This window comes from Typha angustifolia, chromosome 11 (assembly GCF_048772165.1).
Source record: "Typha angustifolia cultivar Huaian chromosome 11, ASM4877216v1, whole genome shotgun sequence".
Taxonomy (NCBI): domain Eukaryota; kingdom Viridiplantae; phylum Streptophyta; class Magnoliopsida; order Poales; family Typhaceae; genus Typha; species Typha angustifolia.
In genome coordinates, this window is record NC_133249.1 from 9270391 (window position 1) to 9294539 (window position 24149).

Consider the following 24149-nt stretch of genomic DNA (forward strand, 5'->3'; position numbering starts at 1 on the left):
CAGATATGTAATTTTTTCTCTTTATGTGGGAAGTTTTCCACAATAAAAAAGTCGTGGCCATGTCTTTGCTACGCTTTTACTTTTCCTACTCTTAGTTTTCACTTTACAACTTGAGTTTGGTTCATTTTTATAGTATGAGTAGTATCAAATTTTCCTAGTCCTACAAGGATTAGGATTACTTAACCCGACTAGAATTAGGATTTTCATCTCCTACTTGGTTTTGGTTTTCAAAGTTCGATTGGGAATCAGTTTTCTAAATCAAGTAGGTTTAGGCTTTCCTAGTTTGATGTGGATTTAACTGTTGACTTTGACTTTGACTTAGGGTTTGACTTTTTATATCTATTTCACTAATTCAGGCTAGGTTTCTAAATCTCCCCCAACATTTCCATCTTCTATTCTCATGTGGCATAAGAACAAGTTAGGATCCACTATTCTCATGCTGATATTTGTTTTGAGAAGAACTGGAGATCCGCTTTCAAAGTGGAACCTAACTTATTCTCAAGCACATCATGAGAAGCGATCCGTCTAAATCATCCGCTTCCTCCCATCTTCCTTCCAAAAAAGCCCTAAAAAATTTGATTTGGAAGGATGCTGACAGCACCCACATGCTGGCAACCCATCAGCACGGCCATCCTTGAAGGATATTACACACTATTTCATCATCAACTAAAACTAAGTCATCCAAAAATGCAAGACATATATCTATCTCACTCTTAATCCAATATTTTCACTATCTTCATGACGTTAAGTGATTATGTGATTCTTTCTAATTTTCTGTTATTATTCTTCATTTTCTCCTATTTCCTAATATTTTCTCGTATTATTAACTTTTGGATTAATATATATATATATATTATAGAAAAGTTTGAAACAACAACACTGAAGCTAGAGCCTAAACTGGCAAAACTCTGAATTGTTGTCTTTCTTATGAAGTGGAATTTTCAGAAGTTGAGCTCTTCATTGTTTGGAACCTTCTTAGTTACTGTTTGCAACCCTCCTATTTTTTAACTTCGACCTTTTTCTGATCTTCAATTGAAAATTTTGATACCAAGGGATCCATTACACTCCCTAACTTGTGTAGTATACAAGTGTCAAATGCCCCAACACAAACATGAACTACTATCCCACCAGCACGGCAAATGCCACCTTTGCCATGAGCAGCTTGGCCAAGAATATAAATATTAAGTAATAATACATGAAAAGAAATATAAGCAATAAATGAACAAATTGAATTTTTCCAATAGAAAAAATAATATATCGGAACTAGCGTTTATGATTTCATGGGTAAAAACTTAAACATCCCCAAATAACATATGTAGAATAATGAGGGACAATGAATATATTATATATTCTGCTAAAAAGAAACAGAGAAAAAATTATATTTGGGAACTAAGTTGGGAGAAGATAAAAATTGAGGATACGATTACATGAGAGTTCCAGCGCATTGACTTGGCAAATGAAATATTAGCTAGTATGCTTGGCAGATCTTCAGATAGAACCTGAGAAAATTAAAAATATTCATATCAACATTACCATTTATAGTTAGGTACAAAGAAAACTATGCATAAAGGTAGGAAGAATTTACAAAAAATTGCATCATGCAATTATTAAAGTGGAACTAGGAATCAAAAGGATTTCATAAACCGCCGGTCTACCATTGACTCCAAATGTAACAGATCTCATACAATGGTACAATAAAATAGCATTACACTATTCCTTTTATTTATCAAATTCTCCGAGATAAAATGATTTTCTAAGCAAAGAGAACAAATAAGAACCTCTAAAGCAGATCGCGCAGCCTCTTTAACTCGAACATAGACATATTCTGTTTTACCTGAAACATATATATAGATATAATGGTTATCTAATGAATAAATCTACTATTTCAAAAACTGATGCAGTCCATAGTAATTAGTGACTGAAAGTTACTGTACTGCTCTACATAATGAAATCCAAATTCTAATTGTAACAGCATAGATGTAGGGATAAAAACGAACCAGATACAGATCAGATACTTGTCAACCCACATTCAAATCCATATGTTTGCCCTATATATAGATTCGGATATGGATGTTGAACGGATAACAAAATGTAAAGCCATATCCATATAAAACAAATATGGATATTACTCGAATATAAATCAAATCTTAAACGGATACGGATATGAACTGAATCTTAAATAGATTCAAATATAAACTAAATCTTTAATGGATTTCAATACAAATTGAATGCCTAGACCTTAAAAGAATAAATATACAAATAAAATGGGGATTTATATAGATTTGAAAAATAAATGGATCTAAATATATTTGAAATTTCATGATTGTAAGAGGTAGAAAGTTTGAGGATATGTAACATACTAACAAATTTATTTATATATAATTACTAATGAATGACTATTTGAATAATCCATATTTAATAGTAGAATGTGGATTATCGAAAATGAAAAGGCAAAATAAATTATAACCAAACCTAGTTAGGAGAGCTTGAAATTTTGAAATCTATTAAATACTAGTGAATTCAAGTTACATAGTTGTGGATAAATGGATATCCAAATCCGAATCCATATCCAAATCTATATCCGAATCCAAATCCGAATTTTTTTAGAATTTCTATCTGTATCCAAGAATCCTCGTCGGATAGGAATTTTGCAGCCCATATCCTACATTTTTAGATATTATCTGACCCATTTTCACCCATATGTAGATGTAATTATGTAATAGATACAAATGGCATCAACATTGGCCATCTGATAAACAAGCAAGTTCTAAAGCACCACATAGGCACATAATATCCTCATTCAAGGATATCTACATTTTCATGTCTGCATATGGTTGAACAGTAGCAAGGATATAATTACACATCTGCCTGATTAAAAAAAAAGGATGACAGTAAGTAATTAAATATTCATTAAAGATAATGTATAATGGGCAAAAATTGAAAGTGTTAGGTCAGAGAACTAGACGAGATAATGTATATTGTCAAAGAAACTACAAGATTAACCCTTGATGAGTGATGAACCAGCCTGATAAATTGATAAGTTCTCATTTTCTTTCTTTTGTCTCACTTTTGGGTGGAGGAAGCATAGAGAAGCAGGGTAGACAAGGTGGGGTATGGGAGATTAAAAATAGACGGGAAAAGGAAGAAAAATTGAGAGGTTGGAGGGGAGAAGAGTGTAAATGAAAGAGGTTTCTCAGATAACTAATTGACCTAAAAGCTTAAAATGTAGATATCCTTGAATGAGGATATTATGGCTAGGACCAGTTAAGTCAAGTCCACTTTTTGGTCCTAGCAAAGTGTCAACTTTCAAGCCCAAAAGTGAGCAAAATATTAGAATATAAACGATAAACCGTTGTTCCATAAGTTCTCTAATAACTAAAGCATTTAGAGTAGTTAGTGAGTTAACATAATATCAAAGCCTACTTTTGTAGATGTCCTTATTTCAAACCTCATTTAACCCCCATTTAATCCCTATTTTCTATTATAAATACCATATATAGTTAAGAAATGTCTGAGGAACATCATTACCATATTTTGTATCCCTTCTTTAATATCCTTATCTCATGAGAAATCATAAGTTTGTTTACACACGTAATCGGCCAGAAATGTTCTCATTATGTTGAAGACAATAAAGTAGCGGAACTGAAATTCCATAAGCCAAACCCAATCCAAAACCAACTAGTGAATCCTTGCCAAGTAGCACTACTACCCAAGCTGGAAGAATAAGGTCAACTTGTCTCCGCAGCAAGCTTAGTATTAATTATAATTAAATAAATACTTAACTATTATGACTAAATTTTCCAATAACCAATAATTCAGTCTCCATCATTGCCTTAATAAGGGATCATCAGATGTAAATCAAGCTCAGTATATAGATGAGGCATAAGTGAGATAATTAAATAAAATATACAAGTTTGGATTTCAAGAATGTAGCAAGTCACAAAAAACTACTTAAATGTATTCCAATAAAGACAGGGAAGGACAAATAGAGAATAAATGATTCAGGAAAAATAAAGGTAAACTAGATAAGAACAGTGTGTATTTGAACAAAATAAACTACTACAAACCTTCAAATTTCTTATATAGACAGTCAACAGAGACACTATTCTTACGGCAAAAACCGAGAGCAGCCTGAAGACAAACAGAGAATTATTCAGTTATCATTAATTCAAGTCACATTATATGTGCCTTATTCATATCACCAATATGTTTGCTAGATGACTTTTAGAAGAATCTATCATTAAGATTCATGACAAAAGGAAATGGTAAGAACAGCTGGGTAAAATTTTAGGGACAAAGTAACATAATAAAAACTGACCAAAATTCTAGCAAATAACATATGTCTTGCAATTTTTGTTCATTTAGTTGGAGTCATAAAAAATTTAAAATCCTTTCTTTTCACTACATGAACTATCCAAAGAACCGGAAATTGCTAGTTGCAACAAGCAAAAAAGTGACAAGCTATGACCTTAGTATGGTTTCCTTCTTGGTCAAATGCCTTTGCAACTGGGGGCCCACGCAATTCAGTCTCATCCTCCACTTGCTTGGAGCTAAGATTTTCAACAGAAATCTGCAAATCGTTCATTGACCTTACTTATATCTTCAATCTTGTTAGGGAATTAACAGTTATATGCATATTATACTGAGATGAATTTTAGATAATAGATATCACAGAATATTTTAGAAGAAATCAAAATAAGAGCATAAATTAAGAAATATTTGCTTGATTAATCACTTCATAAAGGATAATACTAAGACAGGTGTCTACGTATTTGCTATTTCTCATACAATGTTGGCTTCCTGACAGGTTCATAAAGTCTGACAAGTTGCTGCAATAGTGATGCTCCGCATGATTATAGCCTCCTTAACCTTGGAGATACTAGCACCTTACAAGGTAGTACATAACTATATAGAAAATAACATTATCATGCCTTTTATCATTTATGTTCCATTGCATAAATTTGGCAGGAATAGTGTTTTCTCTTGTTAGATATAGATAACTAGTTAACCCAACAGCTTAAGCTATTTAGGTAACATATTAATAATGTATGTTATTGCCTTTAACATGCCCCCTAACGTACAGTCCTCCCTAATATCACACTTGGACCGATGATAGATAATAAGATGTGCGAGACTATATTACAATACTAAAAACTATGGAATAAATGCATGCTAATGAGGTTTGAACCTATGACCTCCACAAAAACTAGCTCTGGTACCATATTAAGTCACCAAATGATCCAAAAGCTTAAATTATAAGATAACAAATTTATAATATATATCAAGCCTTTAACACCTCCATATGAAAGCCAGCTTATGCACTATATGTAAGAGTTGAAATTTATTATCCAGTTGTACTCATAGACTCAAATGGGTAGAAATTGCAAAAATCAGTAAATTATGCAATTTGCTTGCATGTAAATTTCTCCTTTAAAGATGATGGAACAGTATATATGACTTAATCCACTTAGATATTAGCATAAAATAAAAAATAAATTTGGCACTCTCCACAATATCTTATGTACTGATGGGCACGCAAGGCCATGTCATGCATCAAAAAGTATGTCTGTATGTAATAACCAAATTCCCAGCATGACATGTAAACTAACGATTTCAATAGTGAAGATTTGGTCCAACATCATATGATCTGAAAAGAACTTTAATCAATGGCTAACAGCATGTTAAATGTTCACATTTCAATTGTAAAACTTTTAAAAAATTGTAGACAGTAACAGAATGAAACAGTAAGATATGGAGTTATTTTAGCTAATGAAACAGATGTTTCTAGATAGTCACAACTCACAACTATTTGTATTTCAAAAATTAATAAGAATAACTGAATATATAGAGATAGCAAACATCTTTGCATAATAACACTACCAAGAAAAGGCAAAAGATGATGAACTTACAATTAATATATGTGCAAGGAAATTTAAAAGGATAATCTCACTACAAATACAAAATATCTATTATTTAAAATATAGATAGAAAATGATACCACTGCTCGGCGTGGTGTACCATAAGTTGACACTTTCCCGTGGTTTAGTCTTCGTTTCTCTAGTGCTTGCATTAGTAATGTTTTAAGCTGAAATGGACCAAAAGAAATAACCAATCAAGAAAGAGGCAGCCTTAAAATCAGTTCTTTACATCTTTACAACAACAAGAAAAAAAAAAGAAAATAAGCCACATTTAATGGTAGGAAAGTTGTGAAGCATCTTAAAGTGCCCAAGCCAATAGAATATTTCTCCAGATACAAGCTTCTTTTATCTTCTTTCTTATGTGTCAATACTCAAGAAAGCGTATCATCTATGATAAGAAAAAACGGTTAATATCTTCTCCTAAGATTCATTACATTATTGAATCACTCTAAGGAGAAGACCTAGCATCAGTTCAGTGAGATAAGAAGTAAACTTACTTGATCACTTGCTGCTAATACATCATGAGGTGGCATCTCTTCTGTTCCAATTTCAAGAACAAATTGCCGAACTTGCTCCATCAACTCCTAAGTACGTCAATGACAGGACATCTTATAATAGATCTTTAAAATGCCAAAAGCAATGTTGAACATAGGATTAAGTAGTGTAAGCAGAACATATTTATATATTCAAACTGAAATGCCTTATATCTAATGTGAATTTAAAGATAGTAGTAGCCTTCCTTCCAAATTATTATGTTATGGCAACATGTACCGTCACAATCTGAATAAACTGTCATTAGTCAATCACTCAATGTTCTATTTTGTTTACACCTCCCCAACCTTTCAATGTCCCAACATAGTCCTAACATATAGTCCCATATTTTCATTTTGACTAAATCTGCATTATTTCTAATTTTTATGTTATTCCTTTCTAATGTCCCAACATATAGTCCCATATTTTCATTTTGACTAAATATTTCTCCTGCCCATTGTCCTGTGATAAACAAATTATGTTTGCTCTGCTCTTATCTACATATCTACTTATTTTTCAGTGAAATTTCTTCCTTATGCAAAGTCACTAACCCAAATATGCAATATTTACCCCAACATCGTGCCTCTGACAATTTATTCACTTGAACTTATCCAAAATGATCCAAGAACCCTTGATCATACCCATATACATTGGCAGTTAATGCAAAATATTCAACCGTTGGCTCATTGACACACTTGAGCTATGGATATACAATATGCCACATATCAGTGATGTCTGAGCATTAATATTACTGCTGTAACCTGTAAGGATTCTTTCAAAGCTAATAGTTTACCTCACATTAAGCTTTAATTCAGCTATCAAGCTATCTAATGCAACACTACACCACTATTCAAGCTTATAACAGATCCGGAAATATGTAAAGGTTAAGTGCACCAAATGGAATTAATACTTGTAACTCGCATTCGCCATATTAAATTTACTGGATAAGTCGTCAAACTCATAAAATCTCAAGTTAGAACTAAGTTTATTTGTAACAATTATACAACTGTCTTTATCCATTAGTATGTAGGATACTGCTTATGTACAGGATAACAAGAAAATATGGTGGCCAAATTACAGTCAAGTTTATCCATGTTTGACTTAGGTCGTAAAATTATACTAAATTATAGTTCACTGACATTCAAGAATGTCTTCTCCTACAATGGACAGAATGAGTATGATCTCGAATCCTAGGTGAAACAGATGTATGCACCATCAACTTAAATTGGTGTGCCTTGTTAATTTCTTTCAACAAAAGTCAATGGTGGTCCTAACAGAGATTGGTATGTTATATATGCATAAGTAGAAACGATACAATTCGTAACTGTTGAACTATGTTATAACTAAATGTTCATCATAGTCAACCATAGATAACACAGTTTGAACACAAATGATGGCTAGAAACATCACCTCTTTTTATATGACAAAGATAAATTCCTCATGATGGCGGGACAATGTCATGTGCATATTCAGGAACCAAAACTAATATAGAGGCCATTTGGTTTCTTGCATTTCAAAATGCACCATTTGTAGTGTTAAATGAGAAATTAATAAAACATAAGTTTTATATTTTCCCTCTTTTCTTCCCATTAAAAAATTAGGAGAATGTGTTGTGACATCCACTTAATTAAATTGGACGTCTAGATGCAGCAGATGAGCCTAATTTAGCCATTGGAAAGGTTATTTCACGGGATCTACAAACTAAAAACTAATTCCTATGTTACACTTCATATGTGTGAAAGTTCTATTACATCAAGACAAACTGCCCTAAAATGTCATTGTAATGGCTAATTTCTAGTTTTCTACACATCTGCAATAATAAGACTAGTAAAAGTTTAAATATCATTCTTGCATGCAGCTTGTTCGTATCAAAGCTCCATTGGTGCTGTTCCAGGCAAATAATTTCTGAAATGTAATATAAGACTAAGAAGCACCAAATACATTCAATGATTCAAACTATAAATGTGAATAATGAATATGGATGTCACTCAAAAGCTCAGTAAACAAAGATCTATAATGTGGAAATTGCTCTATTCAGTAACAGAAACATGAATCTATATATACAACATATGCCTAGCAAAAAGACCAATAACATAGGCATTTTTTTAAGCTATGCAGATCCAATAAAATTTTACAGATCAAACCATTCTTGAATCCATTTCAAGAGAGCTGCGATAGACAAGATTATTTGCTTCATAAGAGATGCCCAAAGGATGGCCAAGATTCTCACGTGTCATCACCCATAACTGAGCACATTGGCGAGCAAGACTGCTTAAGAAAGCCAATAATTAATAAGAGATAAAGAGAAGCAGTTACACATAAATCCATTTATGCAAAACAGATATATTTCAACTCAGAATTATATAACATCAGGTCTACAATGATCATCTCAGAGAATGAATTTTCATTTCACAGAAATCTACAAACTCCAAACTATAACCATTACAGCACATAATTTAGGTGAAGTGTAGAGCTTTGTAGAGGACCTACCCAATAAAAGAAGAGCATACATAGAGTACCACGGAGGCTGTAATCTGTAGCCATGAGTTAGCAATCAATTATTCAATGAATGGGAGATCGAAATATGTTGTAAAAATAGAATATCCTCAAGCTCATGGGGCATGACTCGATGACATGACTCGGGGTTATTAGATATTGATGTTTCCGTAATTGTTACATTCATATTAATGGGACTTCATTTAACTGATTAGGCTACAACTTCAGGATACCACCGAATATGGTCGAGCTGAAGGCATGGGGAGTGCCAACTGGCACACATCAGCATGCTTTTAACATATTTTTAATTAAAAATTTAGTGCATTAAAAGATATTGTTAGGTCTTCGGCACGTCAATCCTTCACCTAAGGTAGGAACATATATATTAAAGACTATATTTATCTTTTATCCTAAGATTATTTTTGTAAATGACCTATAATATAGGAAGAGTCAAATAAAAATATTATTTAACACATAATATGATTGAATACAATAATTAAACGATAATAGTTCAATAATAAAAATTATTACCTAATTGAACATAAAATGATGGAAAGGATCAAAAACTTCATTTGTCAACGCACGAATAGCATGAAAATAATCAAATATTACATCAAATATTATTGATAATCTTCAAATTCATATACTAATAGCATTGCTCATTGTAATATCTCATATAGGTTTCATATAAATGTGGATTTTACAATTCTCTTATGATGTGATATAAATATTATACATGCACAGAAATGACCGGCACCGACATAAACACATAATAGGCATATACAAAATATAAATATAGAATATAATAAGGGTGTTATTGTGACTTTGTTGGATGTGATTGATATGATGATAATAATGATAAACTTAGATAATCCTGTGAACACATCTCTCATGATATCCTACTACCTTAATTTCAAATTTTTCTCTCATTTGACTGTAATCATGTTGAATTTGAGATGATTCTTTTCTTTCTTCTATCTCTGATAAATTCTACCTTATGCTTATCTAGATCTAGCCCCATAATCTTAATCTTCGATGGCATATGTGAAGTTTTCCTTTTTAATAAAAATAATATCTTTCTAAGAAGGTTGTGTAGGAGCGTATGTCTTATCTCCATTATCAACAGTACCAATCTCAGATTAAGTCTCATCTTTATCAGCGCCACCATTATCAACATTATCAATATCATCTCAAATCTTATCATATCATTAATTTGTTACGAACCTGGCCTAGATGGTACTCGAGCTCTGATACCAAATTGGTACAAGCTCACTTCGAATAAACTTGACCAGTCTGCGACAGTCTCTGGACAAATTTTAGAATGGATTTTTGAAGGTGACTACGAGTGATATACTAGTTCGAACCACTTGTAATTTGGCTATGATTTAGTTAAATTAGTCTCCTTTATCCTTCTAATTTGGATATGATTTAGTTGAATATAAAAGTTCCAAATAATGATGTCACCGAGCTTATCCAACTTGTTTCGTGCTATTTAGATATCAAATGAATATCTTACGAATATTTTTTCAAAACAGCATAGAACTTAACTGAATTTAGCTAATTTTATAGAAATTCCAACCTACTAAAACTCTGACTAACTACGTACAAAAATAAATAAGATAATTAAACTAACTATTGAGACCAATGTCCTCATAATGTGATCTGATCTAATCCGATTCACATCAATCTATCATGCTTACGTTATCTTGTCTTTAAAGTGTCCATGGTGGTTTTCAAACCTTCTGTAGTTACTTTATCAATTGTGTGTCCTCTTCAATTTAGTCATGTTCCGCCACCGACAAATCCTCTATGTCATCCTCAAATTCATCATCAGCTAACTCTCTCATTCATGATGGTTGCAGGTTGTCTGGCACACTTTTACCTGGGAATGAAACATTCATCATAATAGAAACATAGATCTTTAAAGCGTCGTTCTTCTAATTGTGTCGGGGTAAGACATTGGCCTATCATCCTCAACTGATCTTTAGGGTCTAGCCTTGTTCAAGGTAGGGCTAGTCGACTTTGATTCGGCTGAGCCCATCCCTAATTTGGCACACCCGAAGCCAATAGTCTCGGGCTGCTCCAAGCATCTGATTCATGGGTGTGCCCATGGCTTGGCTGATCCGAGGGCTGGTCCAGCCTTTTCTCACCATTGTCTCCATTGTCCTAATCTTCTTCTCTTCCATCAACGTGAGGGTAAAGGCTTTATCCAGTGATCTGGTGCGAAGTCTTGACTTAGCTTAGATGTTAGCACGAAGACCACAAATGTAGGTACTCTTTAATGCAGAGTTGCTCCACGCATCTACGTAGTTGTTGATTCTCTCAAATTCCTCTTGATATGCTCATACGCAAGTCTTTTGAATAACCTTGGTTAACAACGCTTGAATATCATCATATTCAATTAGACTGTAACCAATTAGGAACATCGAAGGGCCCTCTCTTTGAGGTGGAAAGATGGTAACAATACATTTTGATCATCGAGTGTTTCAAAGTAGTTAAAGAATTATTCTACTTGATAGACTCAATCAAAAGCAACCTTGCATGATATTTAGAAAACTCTAGATGGACCGAGTGCTCATGGATTCCACCTTCATGATCACGACCTCTAACATGGTGTTGGAGGGAGTGCTTAGCGGCTCATTGCGGTCTAAAAATTGGCATATCTCTCAAGTCCAACTCGTCTCGGACTTGAAGTCATCAATGTGAGGAGACATTCCTCTCGCCCTAGGAGACTCTTTGGTCTGGTCTAGGTAAGGTCGAGACCTTGGTCTGGCCCCTGGCTGTTCTAGACATAAGTGTAACACCCCAAAATATATTAAAAAAAAAAAAAAAAAAACCTCTGACTGACGCACGTGCCGAGCCTGTCAGCCTGCCACCCTGCCCTCCTTTTTCTTCTTCTTCTTCCCTTCCTTTGCCATGCACGCCATCTTCCCCATCTCCCTCATCTCTTCCCCCTCACCGCAGCCACCCCGCAGCCCTCCTCTCTCTCTCTCTCTCTCTCTCTCTCTCTCTCGTGGTTGCCGACAGCCGCCGGAGCCGCCGAGCTCGCCGACCATCCCCCCCTCCGGTAAGCTCTCCTCCCCTCCTTCCTTTCTCCCATTTTCCTTCCCCCCCTCGGCCTCGTGCTGTGCTGGACCCATGCCGCCGCCGTCCCCGCGCTGTGTCGCCGGCCTCGTGCCGCGCCGCCGCAGCCCCGCAGCCTCGTGGGCTCTTCTCTCCGCCTCACCCTCCTTCCATCGGGAGTGGAAGGAGATGGGGTGGAGGGGTGGGGGTTTAACCCCCACCCATTTCCCCCTTAGTGGGCTGCAGTGGTCTGCAGCCCACTAATCTGTTGGGGTGGGCTGCACTGCGGGCCGCAGCCCACCTAGACTCGGGTGGGCTGCAGGCCGCAGCCCACCTAGCCTTGGATCCGGGTGGGCTGCAGGCTGCAGCCCATTAGCCCATTGTGGAGTGGGCTGCAGTCTGCAGCCCACTATTCCAACCTTGGTGGGCTGTGGCTGGGCCCCCAGCCCACCAAGGCCCTATTGCTTGTGGGTTGGGTTTAGGCCTACCCATTGCCTCTAGCCTAGCCCATTTGGGGCCATTTGGACCATATAACCCTGTCTATCATTTTCACCAGATTTGATTAACCTGATCCTTAATTTTGGGATAACATAAGATTCCTAGGATACCATTGACTCGTACCAAGCATAAATGTGCTAATAAGATAATTAATTCTATTAGTTCGCTAATGGCTTACTTGCGTGAATTAATAGGATTGACACCGCGTGAGGAAGATTTTGGGATTCCGGACTAGCTGACGAGTTTTACCATACCGTGGAGACCCCCCAGGCGAGTAGAGTTATACAAATCTAGAATAACATAATTACAGTCATTATACCTGTCATGATACTGTAGGAAATGTCGGTATTAATGCATGCAGTTGGTACTCCCTGTTATATCTTTTGCATATGTAGTTATTTATAACCTGTTCATCATAGTATCATGAGAATGTTAATGTGTACGATAATGCTTTACATGTGTCCTGTATGGTATACTATTGCATAGATGTATGATTGCTGTGAACATGGAATGTAATGATCATAATGACTATAACATGCTTTATACACGCATAAACACTGCACCACTTCCACCTATCATTAGTAGTCGAATTCTGACTAGGCAGTACCCCTACTCACTCAGCCCAGAGTTAAGGGTAGAGTGAATCATATATGTCTATACTATTAGCGGCCTACACCTGAGGTCGGAAAGCTTGTGTGGCGTTCAGGTAGTTATACTGCATAGTTAGGACTAGATTATAATGATAGAAGAACATGATTGTGAGGCGGGGATATAACTCTAGCGGTACCCGACGACGCAGGGTCAGGGCGTCTGTTGATGAGCCGAGGGCTCCCGATTCTCCCGCCGAGGGCGGTGATGATTTAGAGAGAGTGAGATATGGGCTTACGACCGGGGTCCTGAGTCTGATGGCCACAGACAACCGGTCACATGTAGTGTCGCCATACACGTGTAGGTGACATTACCGCTAGATGTGTATATATCCCCCCTTAATGTATGTGATGATGGATGATTGTTTCGTAAGAGTATTTACCCTATGTGGCGAATAGCTCGGTGAGCGATGATAAGTATGATTATTGCTTTGGTAGACATGAGATGACTAAACTGCTATTTTATTGCTATGCATAACATGTAAAACCTATGATTGAGATGTGTACGAATAAGAGATTGTCTTAAGCTTCATACCTGTGTGAACTTATCATAATATGTTTAGGAACTAGCAGGTTCCAGGATAGTGATTGGTAATCTTTATCAATTGCATTGACTTAGTAAATTATGGTAAGTCATTTCAATAAGCATGTCGTTATCATTAGCAAATATAGGCATATATTGGATATACACATGTGATGTCATTATTTTAGATTGTATGGATCCTACTCGCTGGGCTGTAAGCTCACCCCTCGTGGCGGTATTATTTCAGAGCTAGGGGACGCAGGTGCGGGTAGCGAGGAGTAGCCGTTTTCTTTCTTTTCAGTACGTATGTTAATTGTATTAAGCCCCTGTGAGGGTATGATGATGACGTTGTATTTTTTTGGACTTTAGCATAGTATTTTGGATGTATATTTGGAAGGCTTGTTGTGGCCTGTGGAACTTGTATCCGGACTCCATTAGTTGAGTTATTTATGGTGAAATTGTGCTGTTGTGTGCTTTGTGAAATCCTTGTACTGATAGGTCATATGATGCACCACGTGGGAGGATTTACCCACGCGGTTTACACGTGTATTTGGAGGTTTGGGTGTTTCAATAAGTCTAGAGGCCTGAGAAGTGAGGGTGCCCGTGGTGGAGGAGCCTTCCATCCAGGTTGCTCACTTGAAGGGGCTAGCATTTCGATTGGTGTCTCTTGCCATTGGTTGAGGAGTTGCATTAGTGCCTCAGTACTACATTGGGACGCTTCTATGCTTCGTCAGGTCCCCTCAATGCTCCTCATGATCTACAGCTGATTCTCTTGCATCTACTCCAAAATTCATTCCATGGAAATGGTTGCCGATTCTCTTTTTGTCGATGCTGCGGGTGGTCGCAAGCCACTATGTGGTGGATTTGTGGCCGCCTTGATTCGATACAAAATTGATATGAATCACCTTGATTCGATTCGAATCAATTTCTAGACAGATTTGAGCACGAAAGTTTCGATGGTGATTATAGATGATCTAACCATTGGATCATGTTGAAATTTGGATATGTTGTCGCTTTGAAAGAGACTTTTCAACTGATCAAAGATCTCAGAGTTTGGCCAATTGGATCTAGAGATATCGACAAATCAGTAATCAAAAGTTAGGATAATTTCTCCGCTACCTGAGAGGAATAAAAGATAAGGAATAGAAAGCCGGCCATTAGGAGCAAGGGTGGTGCAGCAAACAAGAGAGATTAGGACTGGACGAGAACCTTGGCGTCGATTGGTGAAGGAGGAGGGAGGAGTTATAGCCGTCAGCTAAGATGAGGATGAGATAGGGCGATAAAGACTTAAGCCAATAATTCTTCCTCCATTCATTGACTCATTAAATTAAGGCTGCTCTCCACACACACACACACATATATATATATATATATATATATAGAGAGAGAGAGAGAGAGAGAGAGAGACTAGTCCTAAATTGCCTTGTACTAGAATTTGCCTTAAGGGCTTAGCTAAATCAGCATTTTTTATCCTTCTCAGATTAATTCTTCTTTCTACCACAAATAGAGTCCAAATCTAAGAAAGCTTTGAATATAAAGTTCTAAATAATGGCATCATAGAGCTTTATCCAACTTGTTTTGTATTTTTTGGACGTCGAATGAATATCTTATGAATATTTTTCTAAAAGTGCGGAGAACTAAACTTAGCTAATTATTTAAATTCTAACCTACTAAGATTCTAACTAACCACGTAAGCAGAACAAATGAGATAACTAGACCTAATCCATTGAGCCCAATGTCCTCATGATATAATTCGACCTAGCCTAATTCACATCAAAACATGAGGGAAATGGTAGAACACAAATATTGAAGAAGTTAATGCACTAAAACATAACTATTAGACAAGCAAATTTGAATATTCATCCATTCAAAGTTCAAACTATGACTAAAGCTAAAATTAATATTGATTTCCAAAGAGATATACTAAAAGATATAAAAGTAGAGGAGGAAATAATTCAACTACGCATGCGACCAAGAGATATACTAAAAGATATAAAAGTAGAGAAGGAAATAATTCACCTGCGCATGCGACCAAAATATCTAGCCCGCTCAGTTACACCGACAAAGCCTCGAGAATCTAAAATATTAAAAGCATGAGAAGCTTTCAGAAGCTGATCGTACCTAACAAATTGCAAAGCAATAGTTAACTTTAACAAAGTGGCAAGACTGGATTGCTTTTGGTAAAGAATACTCAAGTGGAAAGTCAGTTATAGGCATACGCAGGAATTGGAAGCCCAAGTGAAAGCAATGAGCGAGCCTCTTCTTCGGAACTCTCAAAGTGTCTTTGAATATAATCAACATTGGCATGTTCTAGATAGTAAGCACTCATCTCCTTCCTACATCAAGAAAATGATAAAATAGTCTGAATACTGCATATCTAAAATACTATTTGATACCACCAACTTAAAAATTTAAACAATAACTGATGATAGAATGATTCTAACAATTTATAGATGCAGGTCATGATTTTTAACAATAATGATGTAACCATGATTCAACGATACATATGTTGCAAAATAAATCACTAATATATACATTCCAAGTTGGTAAAAATCTGCAACAACACATATTACAATTTCAACGTATCCCTCAGAAAATAGAGATACAGTACATGCACCATGACAGTTTATCAGGAATTCTACAATACCATCTTTGACATGTTTGGGTAATTCTTTATAAAATATTGTTTCACAATGACAGATAAAACATTTCATACAAGGACTCAATTAGTAGTTTGTCCAACTAGTACTTCCCCTTTTCCAAAACTTCTCATTAAGAAATGGTTTTTCAGTGGAAAAAGTAATTAGTGCAAAGACTTCAGAAAGGAGACTGCATCTATTCTTTAATTTCTTCTTTTCTCCTTCCCATTTTCCCATTTTTTCCTATTAATCTTGCATAGCAAACCCTTCTTTACACTAAGCGATTATGAACAATCTGTTACAATTAGTTCATAATCCATCAACATCAACAACCTTTCTTCCTGCCAAGTTCAAATATTCAATATGCAAAACATGATGAGACCATGTTATCTACCATCCATTTGTGCATTACACATCCATCAGTATGTAAATGAAAAAGTTGAGGGCATGTACAAGCAATTGTCACCTAATTGATACGATTCGGACTTCACCGATGTCGTCTCGAACATGGATATACTTTATGGGTGTCTTTTATTCTTATTTTTAGTGTTTATTCCAGGAAAAAAACAAGTTTTCTGTACGTCGCTTTCAAACGCGGGTGGGGTGCATTCGAACGCGCTTATGAACACCTACATCAGATTCGCAAATACAGAAAATATAAAATGTGCGTTCAAACGCGATCAGCAAAAATCCACTGTTTCTAGGGTTAATAATTCCAAAAAAGTCTTTTTGGATTGTTTGGTTAACCTCAGCAAAAATACGCTCATTTCATAGCACTGACGCACTTGTTTTCAGCGAAGAAGGTTGCTGAGATTTTTGTTCAGAAAGTGGCACGCTTGCATGGGATGCCTAGGACGATCCTGTCAGACCGGGATCGCATCTTCATCAGCGAGTTTTGGTCCGAGTTCTTCAGATTGTAAGGGGCTCGAGTCAACCTTAGTTCAACTTATCACCCCGAGACGGATGGCCAAACCGAGGTAGTGAATCGCGGACTAGAGTAATACTTGCATTGCTTTGTGGCGGACCGACCAAAGGATTGGGTCAAATTCCTTCCATGGGCCGAGTGGTCTTATAATACAGCTCGTCACTGTAGCATCGGCATGACTCCCTTTCAGGCAGTTTATGGATGCACTCCCCCTATCTTGCGTGCCTACGATAGACTCGCAACAGTGGATCGGACCAAACTCGACTTGGAATTTGCGAACCGAGATGAAACCTTGAGACGACTCAAGATTCACCTAGCATCAGCCCAAAACCGTATGAAACAGACTCATGACAAAGGCCGATGCGAGCGAGAGTTTGAGGTTGACCAATTGGTGTTCGTTTAAGCTTAACCATATCGACAATCCACATTGAGGACGATTTTGAACTAGAAGCTAGGTCACAAGTACTACGGGCCATATCGAGTGCTACAACGAATCGAACCAGTAGCTTACCGGTTGGACCTACCTAAGAGAACTCAGATCCATCTGGTTTTCTATGTGTTGACATTGAAGGCCCAGATCAGGCCTAACCATAAGGTGGGTTTGGCCTTACCCGGACCAATGGAGGAAGATAACCCAGCTGAACCAGTCCGAGTCTTAAGCCGTAGGAGAAGACGCCATGGATCTAGGTTGGAGACAGAAGTGTTGATTGAGTGGTTAGGCAAGCCAACAAACGAGTCTACCTGGGAGCTCGAGTCAGATATCATGGATCGCTTCCCCAATTTCACACCTTGAGAACAAGGTTGCGAAAGCGTGGTGGATTGAATTTAGGCTTTACCGATGTCGTCTCGAGCATGGATACACTTTAGGGGTATCTTTTATTCTTATTTTAGTGTTTATTTCAAGAAAAAAAAAAGATTTTCTGTATGTCGCGTTTGAACGCGAGTGGGGTGCGTTCAAATGCGCTTGTAAACGTCTACATCACATTCGCAAATACAGAGAACGCCAAATGTGTGTTCGAACACGATCGGCGAAAATCCACTGTTTCTAGAGTTAATAATTGCCATTTTTAAATTATTTGGTTAGCCTCTAAAATATGGATGATAACTAAGGACTCATTATTGAATAAATTGAGGTTTGCTCTAGTCTTCTTCTTCTCTCTCGTTCTCTCGTTCCCCAATGCTGCTGCTTCTAGCTTCCCTCGATCGGCCACTCACCCTAGTCCCTTAGGGGCAGGCCACTCCTCCCCCGTCTTCCAATCTATCTATTACCTCACCCTAACCCCTTCCATCACCTATAACCCTTCCACTACCACTTACTCACCAATACCACCCCATTACCGCCGGTCTACCACCATCAATCATCACTTAGGATCTCGTGCCTTCATCCACGGATCCATAGACGGACTCTCTGACGTTCGTCTACTTGTCAGACGATATCTCAAAATCCAACCGTTTGATTTCTCTGAAATTAGATTTGTTGGAAAGCTTTTTTTCAAGACTACAACATATCAAAATTTCACATTGATCCGACGGCTGCAACTTTCGGAATTCTTTTCCAAAATTCCGTGTCAAATCCTGTTCAAATTTGAAAACGGGATAGATCAAACCTTAGCCTAAGGAGAAACCGTATCAAGAGTGGTATCAGAACCACCGTTTCTTGGACACGAGCTTTCGATGACAACCACCAGAACTATGGCTGCATGATGAAACGAGGAGGAAGAGATCTCCCCAATATAGAGGAGGAGATGGCTATTTGAAGTACTCTTGCCAAAAGTAGCTTATGAAGATCGGGTCACGGTTTGAAACTATAGATCTCGACATGTCATGCAACCAGGCTATTTTTTTTACGAAAATTTCTGCTTGCAATGTACGAGTGCGCACTCTTCGTCAATCAATTGACCACCAAATAGCGGAATATCTCAAACAGATTATGCAATTTTAGAATTGTACCAATTCGACATTACCAAAAGGTCCAAACCATGTGAGGCTCAAGAAACTTTTCATGAGATCGAGAATATAATAAATGCCCATTCTAATACCCAGAAGACCAGATAGGAAGAAAAACAAAATAAAAAGTAATAGATAGCAAAAAGTGTCTATGAAGTTATAGACAACAAAATGAATGACAATAATATGCTCTGAAATTCCTCAGTAAGTAATTTACTCATTCTCCAAAAATAGTTCTCCATATGTAATCCCATCAGCGTATTGTATCTTCTTGAAATGATCTACACCCTGCCAATCATATCTAATTAAAAGTAAGGTCAGCTCTTTCAAAAATGTTTACAAGGAACAGAGAAAAGAGTTCTCTAAAATTGACCAGTGAAGCTAAATAGTTGGTCAAGGAAAATTTTAACTGAATTTATACACTTTAGAAGAATTGTGACTGTCTAACAGAAAAATAGGAACAAAATTAGAATGTTATAACAACAAACTCTTAAATAAAGAGTTCTAGCACAACCTGCTTAACATATATTAGCAGGTACAAAGCCCAAAACGTGGGTGATCATAGTAGAACAAAAGTATATAGGTTGCTTTTAAAGAATGAATATAACACAATGAACATCTGAGGCAAAAAAGTAGAAGAGTTGAGTAAAAGCAAAATAAATACTAATATCTCTCATCCTTCATTATATCTTACACAGAAAATAAATGGCACAATAATGAACCAATAATATATAAATTACCAACTGAGAATCATCTGTTAGGCGAATAAGTGGTGGTACGATATTTCACATGCAACATTCTAGAGTAAGTGCTCTATATATATAACAGTTAATATATGCAAGTATTTAGTACATATTTACTAAACATTATAGCAGGTTCAGTGTGAAAATCATCAGATAGCTGTTCACATAGCTAATAGGGTGCTTTAGGAGTTGCTTTTGTAGCCTAAGAAGGTAGTAAAGCATTGTTGACCTACTTACCTGAAGTAACATTAGGATGCGTTCGAGCCCATAAGTTATTTCAACAGAAACAGGCTGCAGTTGAAGACTTCCAGCCTACAGAAATAAATGCATTAAATGTAATCACTAGTATAATTCAAAAGTGGTGGCCAAATAAGTTTATCATTAAACTGAAAGACTCAAAGGAAGACATCTCTAACTCAACTACACATCCTCATATTGAGATGGAATGGTGGCATAATTCTCAAAGCAATGATTAGTCCATTACCTCAGATAGTGTCAAGTAAAAAACATAAGAACACTAGCTTCATGAGTATATCTAGAGAGATGTTTCATGCATAAAGAAAAATAGAGCAGTAAGAACAAACATTTAAGGCCTATCTGGCATCATATGCTAATTCATTCAGGATTTAGCCCATAGGAACCAACGATGGCCATGCAAATCGACACAGAGTGTCCCGAGCAGCACACCTTGGCACGCCTTGCCATGCCAATGGCACGCCCTTACGTGTCACTGGCACGCATTTATAATATTTTTAATAAATTTTTTAAGATAAAGTTGTTCTTTTGATCTTCAATATGTCAATCTTTTATTTTTGATTTAAATATATATATTAAAAGTTTAAAACCTACATTATAATGCTTTATTTTTATATTATTTTTGTAAATGACATTTTATTAAAGATTAAGCAACAATTAAATATAATTACTATTCAATACATACTATGATTGAAAATATTCATTAAAACTAATATTAATGATAGAACACTCTATAATATAATTGAATACTCCATAATATAATTGAACACATAATATTAATTAATAATAATTTAATAATTAAAATTAATATCTATTTGAACATAAAATGGCAAAGAGAATCAAAGACTTTATTTGTCGACATAAGAATAATACGAGAATATTGCGTTAAATACTATCGATATTCTTCAAAGTTCATTCACTGATAGTATTACTCATTGTAACGTTTCACATAGCCTTTATACAAATAAAAATTTTGTAATGCTCCTACAATATGATATGGATATTAAATATGCACAGAAATGAACAGACCCAATACAGGCACAACCATAGACACACCATGAGCATATGCAGATTATGTTTATAAAGTATAATAATAGTGTTCTGATTTTAGTGAGTGTGACTAATATGATGGTAATTATAATGAACACATCATCCTATGGGTGCACCTCTTCTGATGTCGTACTACCTACAAACTGAAGTTGTATGTAAAAAGAATACTTCTCTGAGAAAATTGTGTAACAGAGATGCATGTCTCATCTCCATCATCACCGACACTAGAATAAGTCTCATTATTATCAACATCACTATCACCATCATCATTATCATCTCTAGTCTCATTATCGTCAATTTTATTTAAACCTTCTAAATGATCAATTGATTAGTTAGTTTGATAATAATTGATAGAAATAGAAAAAAATTTAAAAAGATGGCTCTACATGGCACAATGACCAGCTCAGCACAACATGCATGCCGGTCGGCATTAGTGTGCCACTAGCACACCCCGTGCCATGTGTTATGCCATTACTAGCACAACACGACCATTCATGATAAGAACTAGCTATTGCAACTATAGATAGGAGGATAAGCTTCTATCTAATGTAGAGCCATAGAGGAAACTTTAGGGAGGACAAAAGAGAGGAAGAAGATGGGGGTGGCAATGATGTAATGCAAGGAGATCGTGAGAGGCTCATACCGTCATAGGAGAGGTAGCTTAAGAGAGGCGATGTCAGCACAATCACAACTACTGCTGGAGGGGGTCGTTGGTCATGGCCAGTAGTTCAACATGAGGTGTGGTCGGACACTTGCTAAAAAGGGTGAGAGGGGGAGAATAAAGGGGGGAAGGGAGAAGGAAAGAGGGGCTGCATTGGAATTCAAAGAACAGAGAATGCGAAGAGGAGAATAGGAAAATAAAAAAAACATGATGAGACTGGATTTTTCTTTTCCTAATGAAAAGGAATTTTCCTAGGGGGAACCCTCCATCTAAAATGCTTCCTGAACACCCTTAGGGAAATTATTCCTATCTGCCTCTCCTTTCCAATAGAAATGCCAAATTCCTATGAATCACACAACATCTGGATCCATTCAAACTGGCCCTTAGAAAAATTATATTTTGTAAAAAGGAGCACATGCAAATGGGCATACCTGCTGAAAATATGTGAATTGTGTAATTTCCATCCCATCCATCCATATTTCCCATCCCAACCCCCAAGCACCGAGAACCTGCAAAGTTTAATTGTGGTAACATTTTAGCATATAGAAACATCTGCCCTAACTAAATATGTTTCTCCATGCAAGTAGTCACAGAGATCCTTTAAATTGGTGACCACTAAATAAATCAAAGGATAGAATAAATAAACAAAGTTGACTTTATCTTGTATATATTTGAACTGGAAACCATCTATGCTTGAGACAAAACTGACAAGAGAATCAAGCTAGAAGAGTTCAGTGTACCGGGCTTTCCCAGTTGTCCTCCACAAAGCGAATATCATGCTCCGCAACATTGATTCCTGAGATGCATATCATAACAATCTTTTAACCACTCAATAAAGTAATTAACTTCTTCATATAAGAATAATTAAATGAGGCTAAACAAATTGGCCTTAAGGTCTTGCATTTCATCACTCCACCACATAGATGGATGTGACAGTGAGACAACACATCTTTCCAATAACTTTTATTAAGAAACTATCTCTATAACATGTTGCAATCATTTTTTTTCCTAAAACAGAGGATTCTACTAGTAGACGTAGACTAGTCAACAGGACAACAAACATATACAAATGAGCATGCCATCTACATCTCAACTGAACTAATAGAGAATAAATAGCATTTTTAGCAAGGTTCCAAAAATTGGTATCGGGATCGGGATCGGCCGTCCGAAAAAACGATACGTATCGGCTGTATCGGCCGTATCGACCGTATCGGCTGCCTGTATCGGATCGGATTATTTTAATTAAATAAAATTCTAAATATTATTAAAAATGTTAGAGAAATTTCTAAAAATTTAGAAAAAATTATAAGAAAATAAGAAATAATAATTACTCACATATAAAGCCTAAAAAGTAAAAATATCTTTTTCTCCTTCTCTTCTTTTCTATTCATTCTCTCCCACATTCTTTTTTTTATCTTTTTCTCTCTTTCTTTCTCACCTTTTTTTTTTAATCTTTCTCTCTCCCACACTCTCTTTTCCATTTTCTCTCTCTCATTCCCCATTTTTTTTAATCTTTCCTCTCTCTCTCACTCTCTCTCTTACTCTTTCCCTCTCTCTCTCCTTTTCTCTCCCTTCCTCTCTCTCCCTCACTCTCTCTCTCCCTCTCTCTCTACTGCTGCTGACAGCAGCAGTTGTCAGCTGCTGCTGTCAGCACCAGCTGTCAGCAGACAGCTGTCTGTTGCTGACAGCAGCAGCTGTCAGCAGACAGCTGTCTGCTACTGACAGCAGCAGGCAGCAGGCCAGGCCGAAACTCAAATCCTTGATTTTTAGTTTTACAAAGTTTCAAAGTATTGTAGCTTTTCATGCTATATGTCCATCGATTAGCCAACAAAAAGTCCTATACCTTGCAAAGGCATGACTAAGTGCTATTCAACACAAAAATATGTGCTCATTAGCCTTTCCTCAAAAAAAAAAGGACGATACTTAACAAATATGAGATACTTTCCTTTACTCTTTCTGAAAAAAAGAAAAAAATAAAAGACAAGGCTGAAAAATAGTGACAAGTTCTTGTTGTGAAAGCAGAGGTTGGAAAGGGCTGTTTTCACTTTACAGAAAATGCAGAAGATATTAGTCCTCAAATTGCATAATGGTTCAGACATCCTTTTTGAGAAAAGTAAGTGTACTAACTATTTGAGCCAAAAGTTTAAGCTGAAATATGCTAAAGATTTTCTCAATTTTAACCCATATAGATTTGTTTTGCCCAAAACCAGCAATCGAACTGGTTTAGGGTAAATTTAAGAGAAGGAATGGATA

At 36.3% G+C, this 24149-nt stretch overlaps 1 protein-coding gene across 1 annotated transcript in view; it reads right to left on the reverse strand.

Moving 5' to 3' along the window:
* LOC140769629 (glycine--tRNA ligase, chloroplastic/mitochondrial 2) overlaps nucleotides 1-24149 on the reverse strand; it is a 76982-nt gene that overhangs the window by 43935 nt on the left and 8898 nt on the right. The window contains exons 6-18 of the mRNA XM_073110411.1: nucleotides 22637-22692; nucleotides 22328-22405; nucleotides 20168-20242; nucleotides 19405-19475; nucleotides 15896-16012; nucleotides 15696-15797; nucleotides 8594-8717; nucleotides 6416-6502; nucleotides 5999-6085; nucleotides 4469-4570; nucleotides 4068-4131; nucleotides 1779-1834; nucleotides 1428-1499 (exon numbers count right to left, since the gene is read on the reverse strand). Of these exons, the coding sequence (XP_072966512.1) occupies nucleotides 1428-1499; nucleotides 1779-1834; nucleotides 4068-4131; nucleotides 4469-4570; nucleotides 5999-6085; nucleotides 6416-6502; nucleotides 8594-8717; nucleotides 15696-15797; nucleotides 15896-16012; nucleotides 19405-19475; nucleotides 20168-20242; nucleotides 22328-22405; nucleotides 22637-22692 (1091 nt within the window). The remainder of the gene's footprint in view (nucleotides 1-1427; nucleotides 1500-1778; nucleotides 1835-4067; nucleotides 4132-4468; nucleotides 4571-5998; nucleotides 6086-6415; nucleotides 6503-8593; nucleotides 8718-15695; nucleotides 15798-15895; nucleotides 16013-19404; nucleotides 19476-20167; nucleotides 20243-22327; nucleotides 22406-22636; nucleotides 22693-24149) is intronic.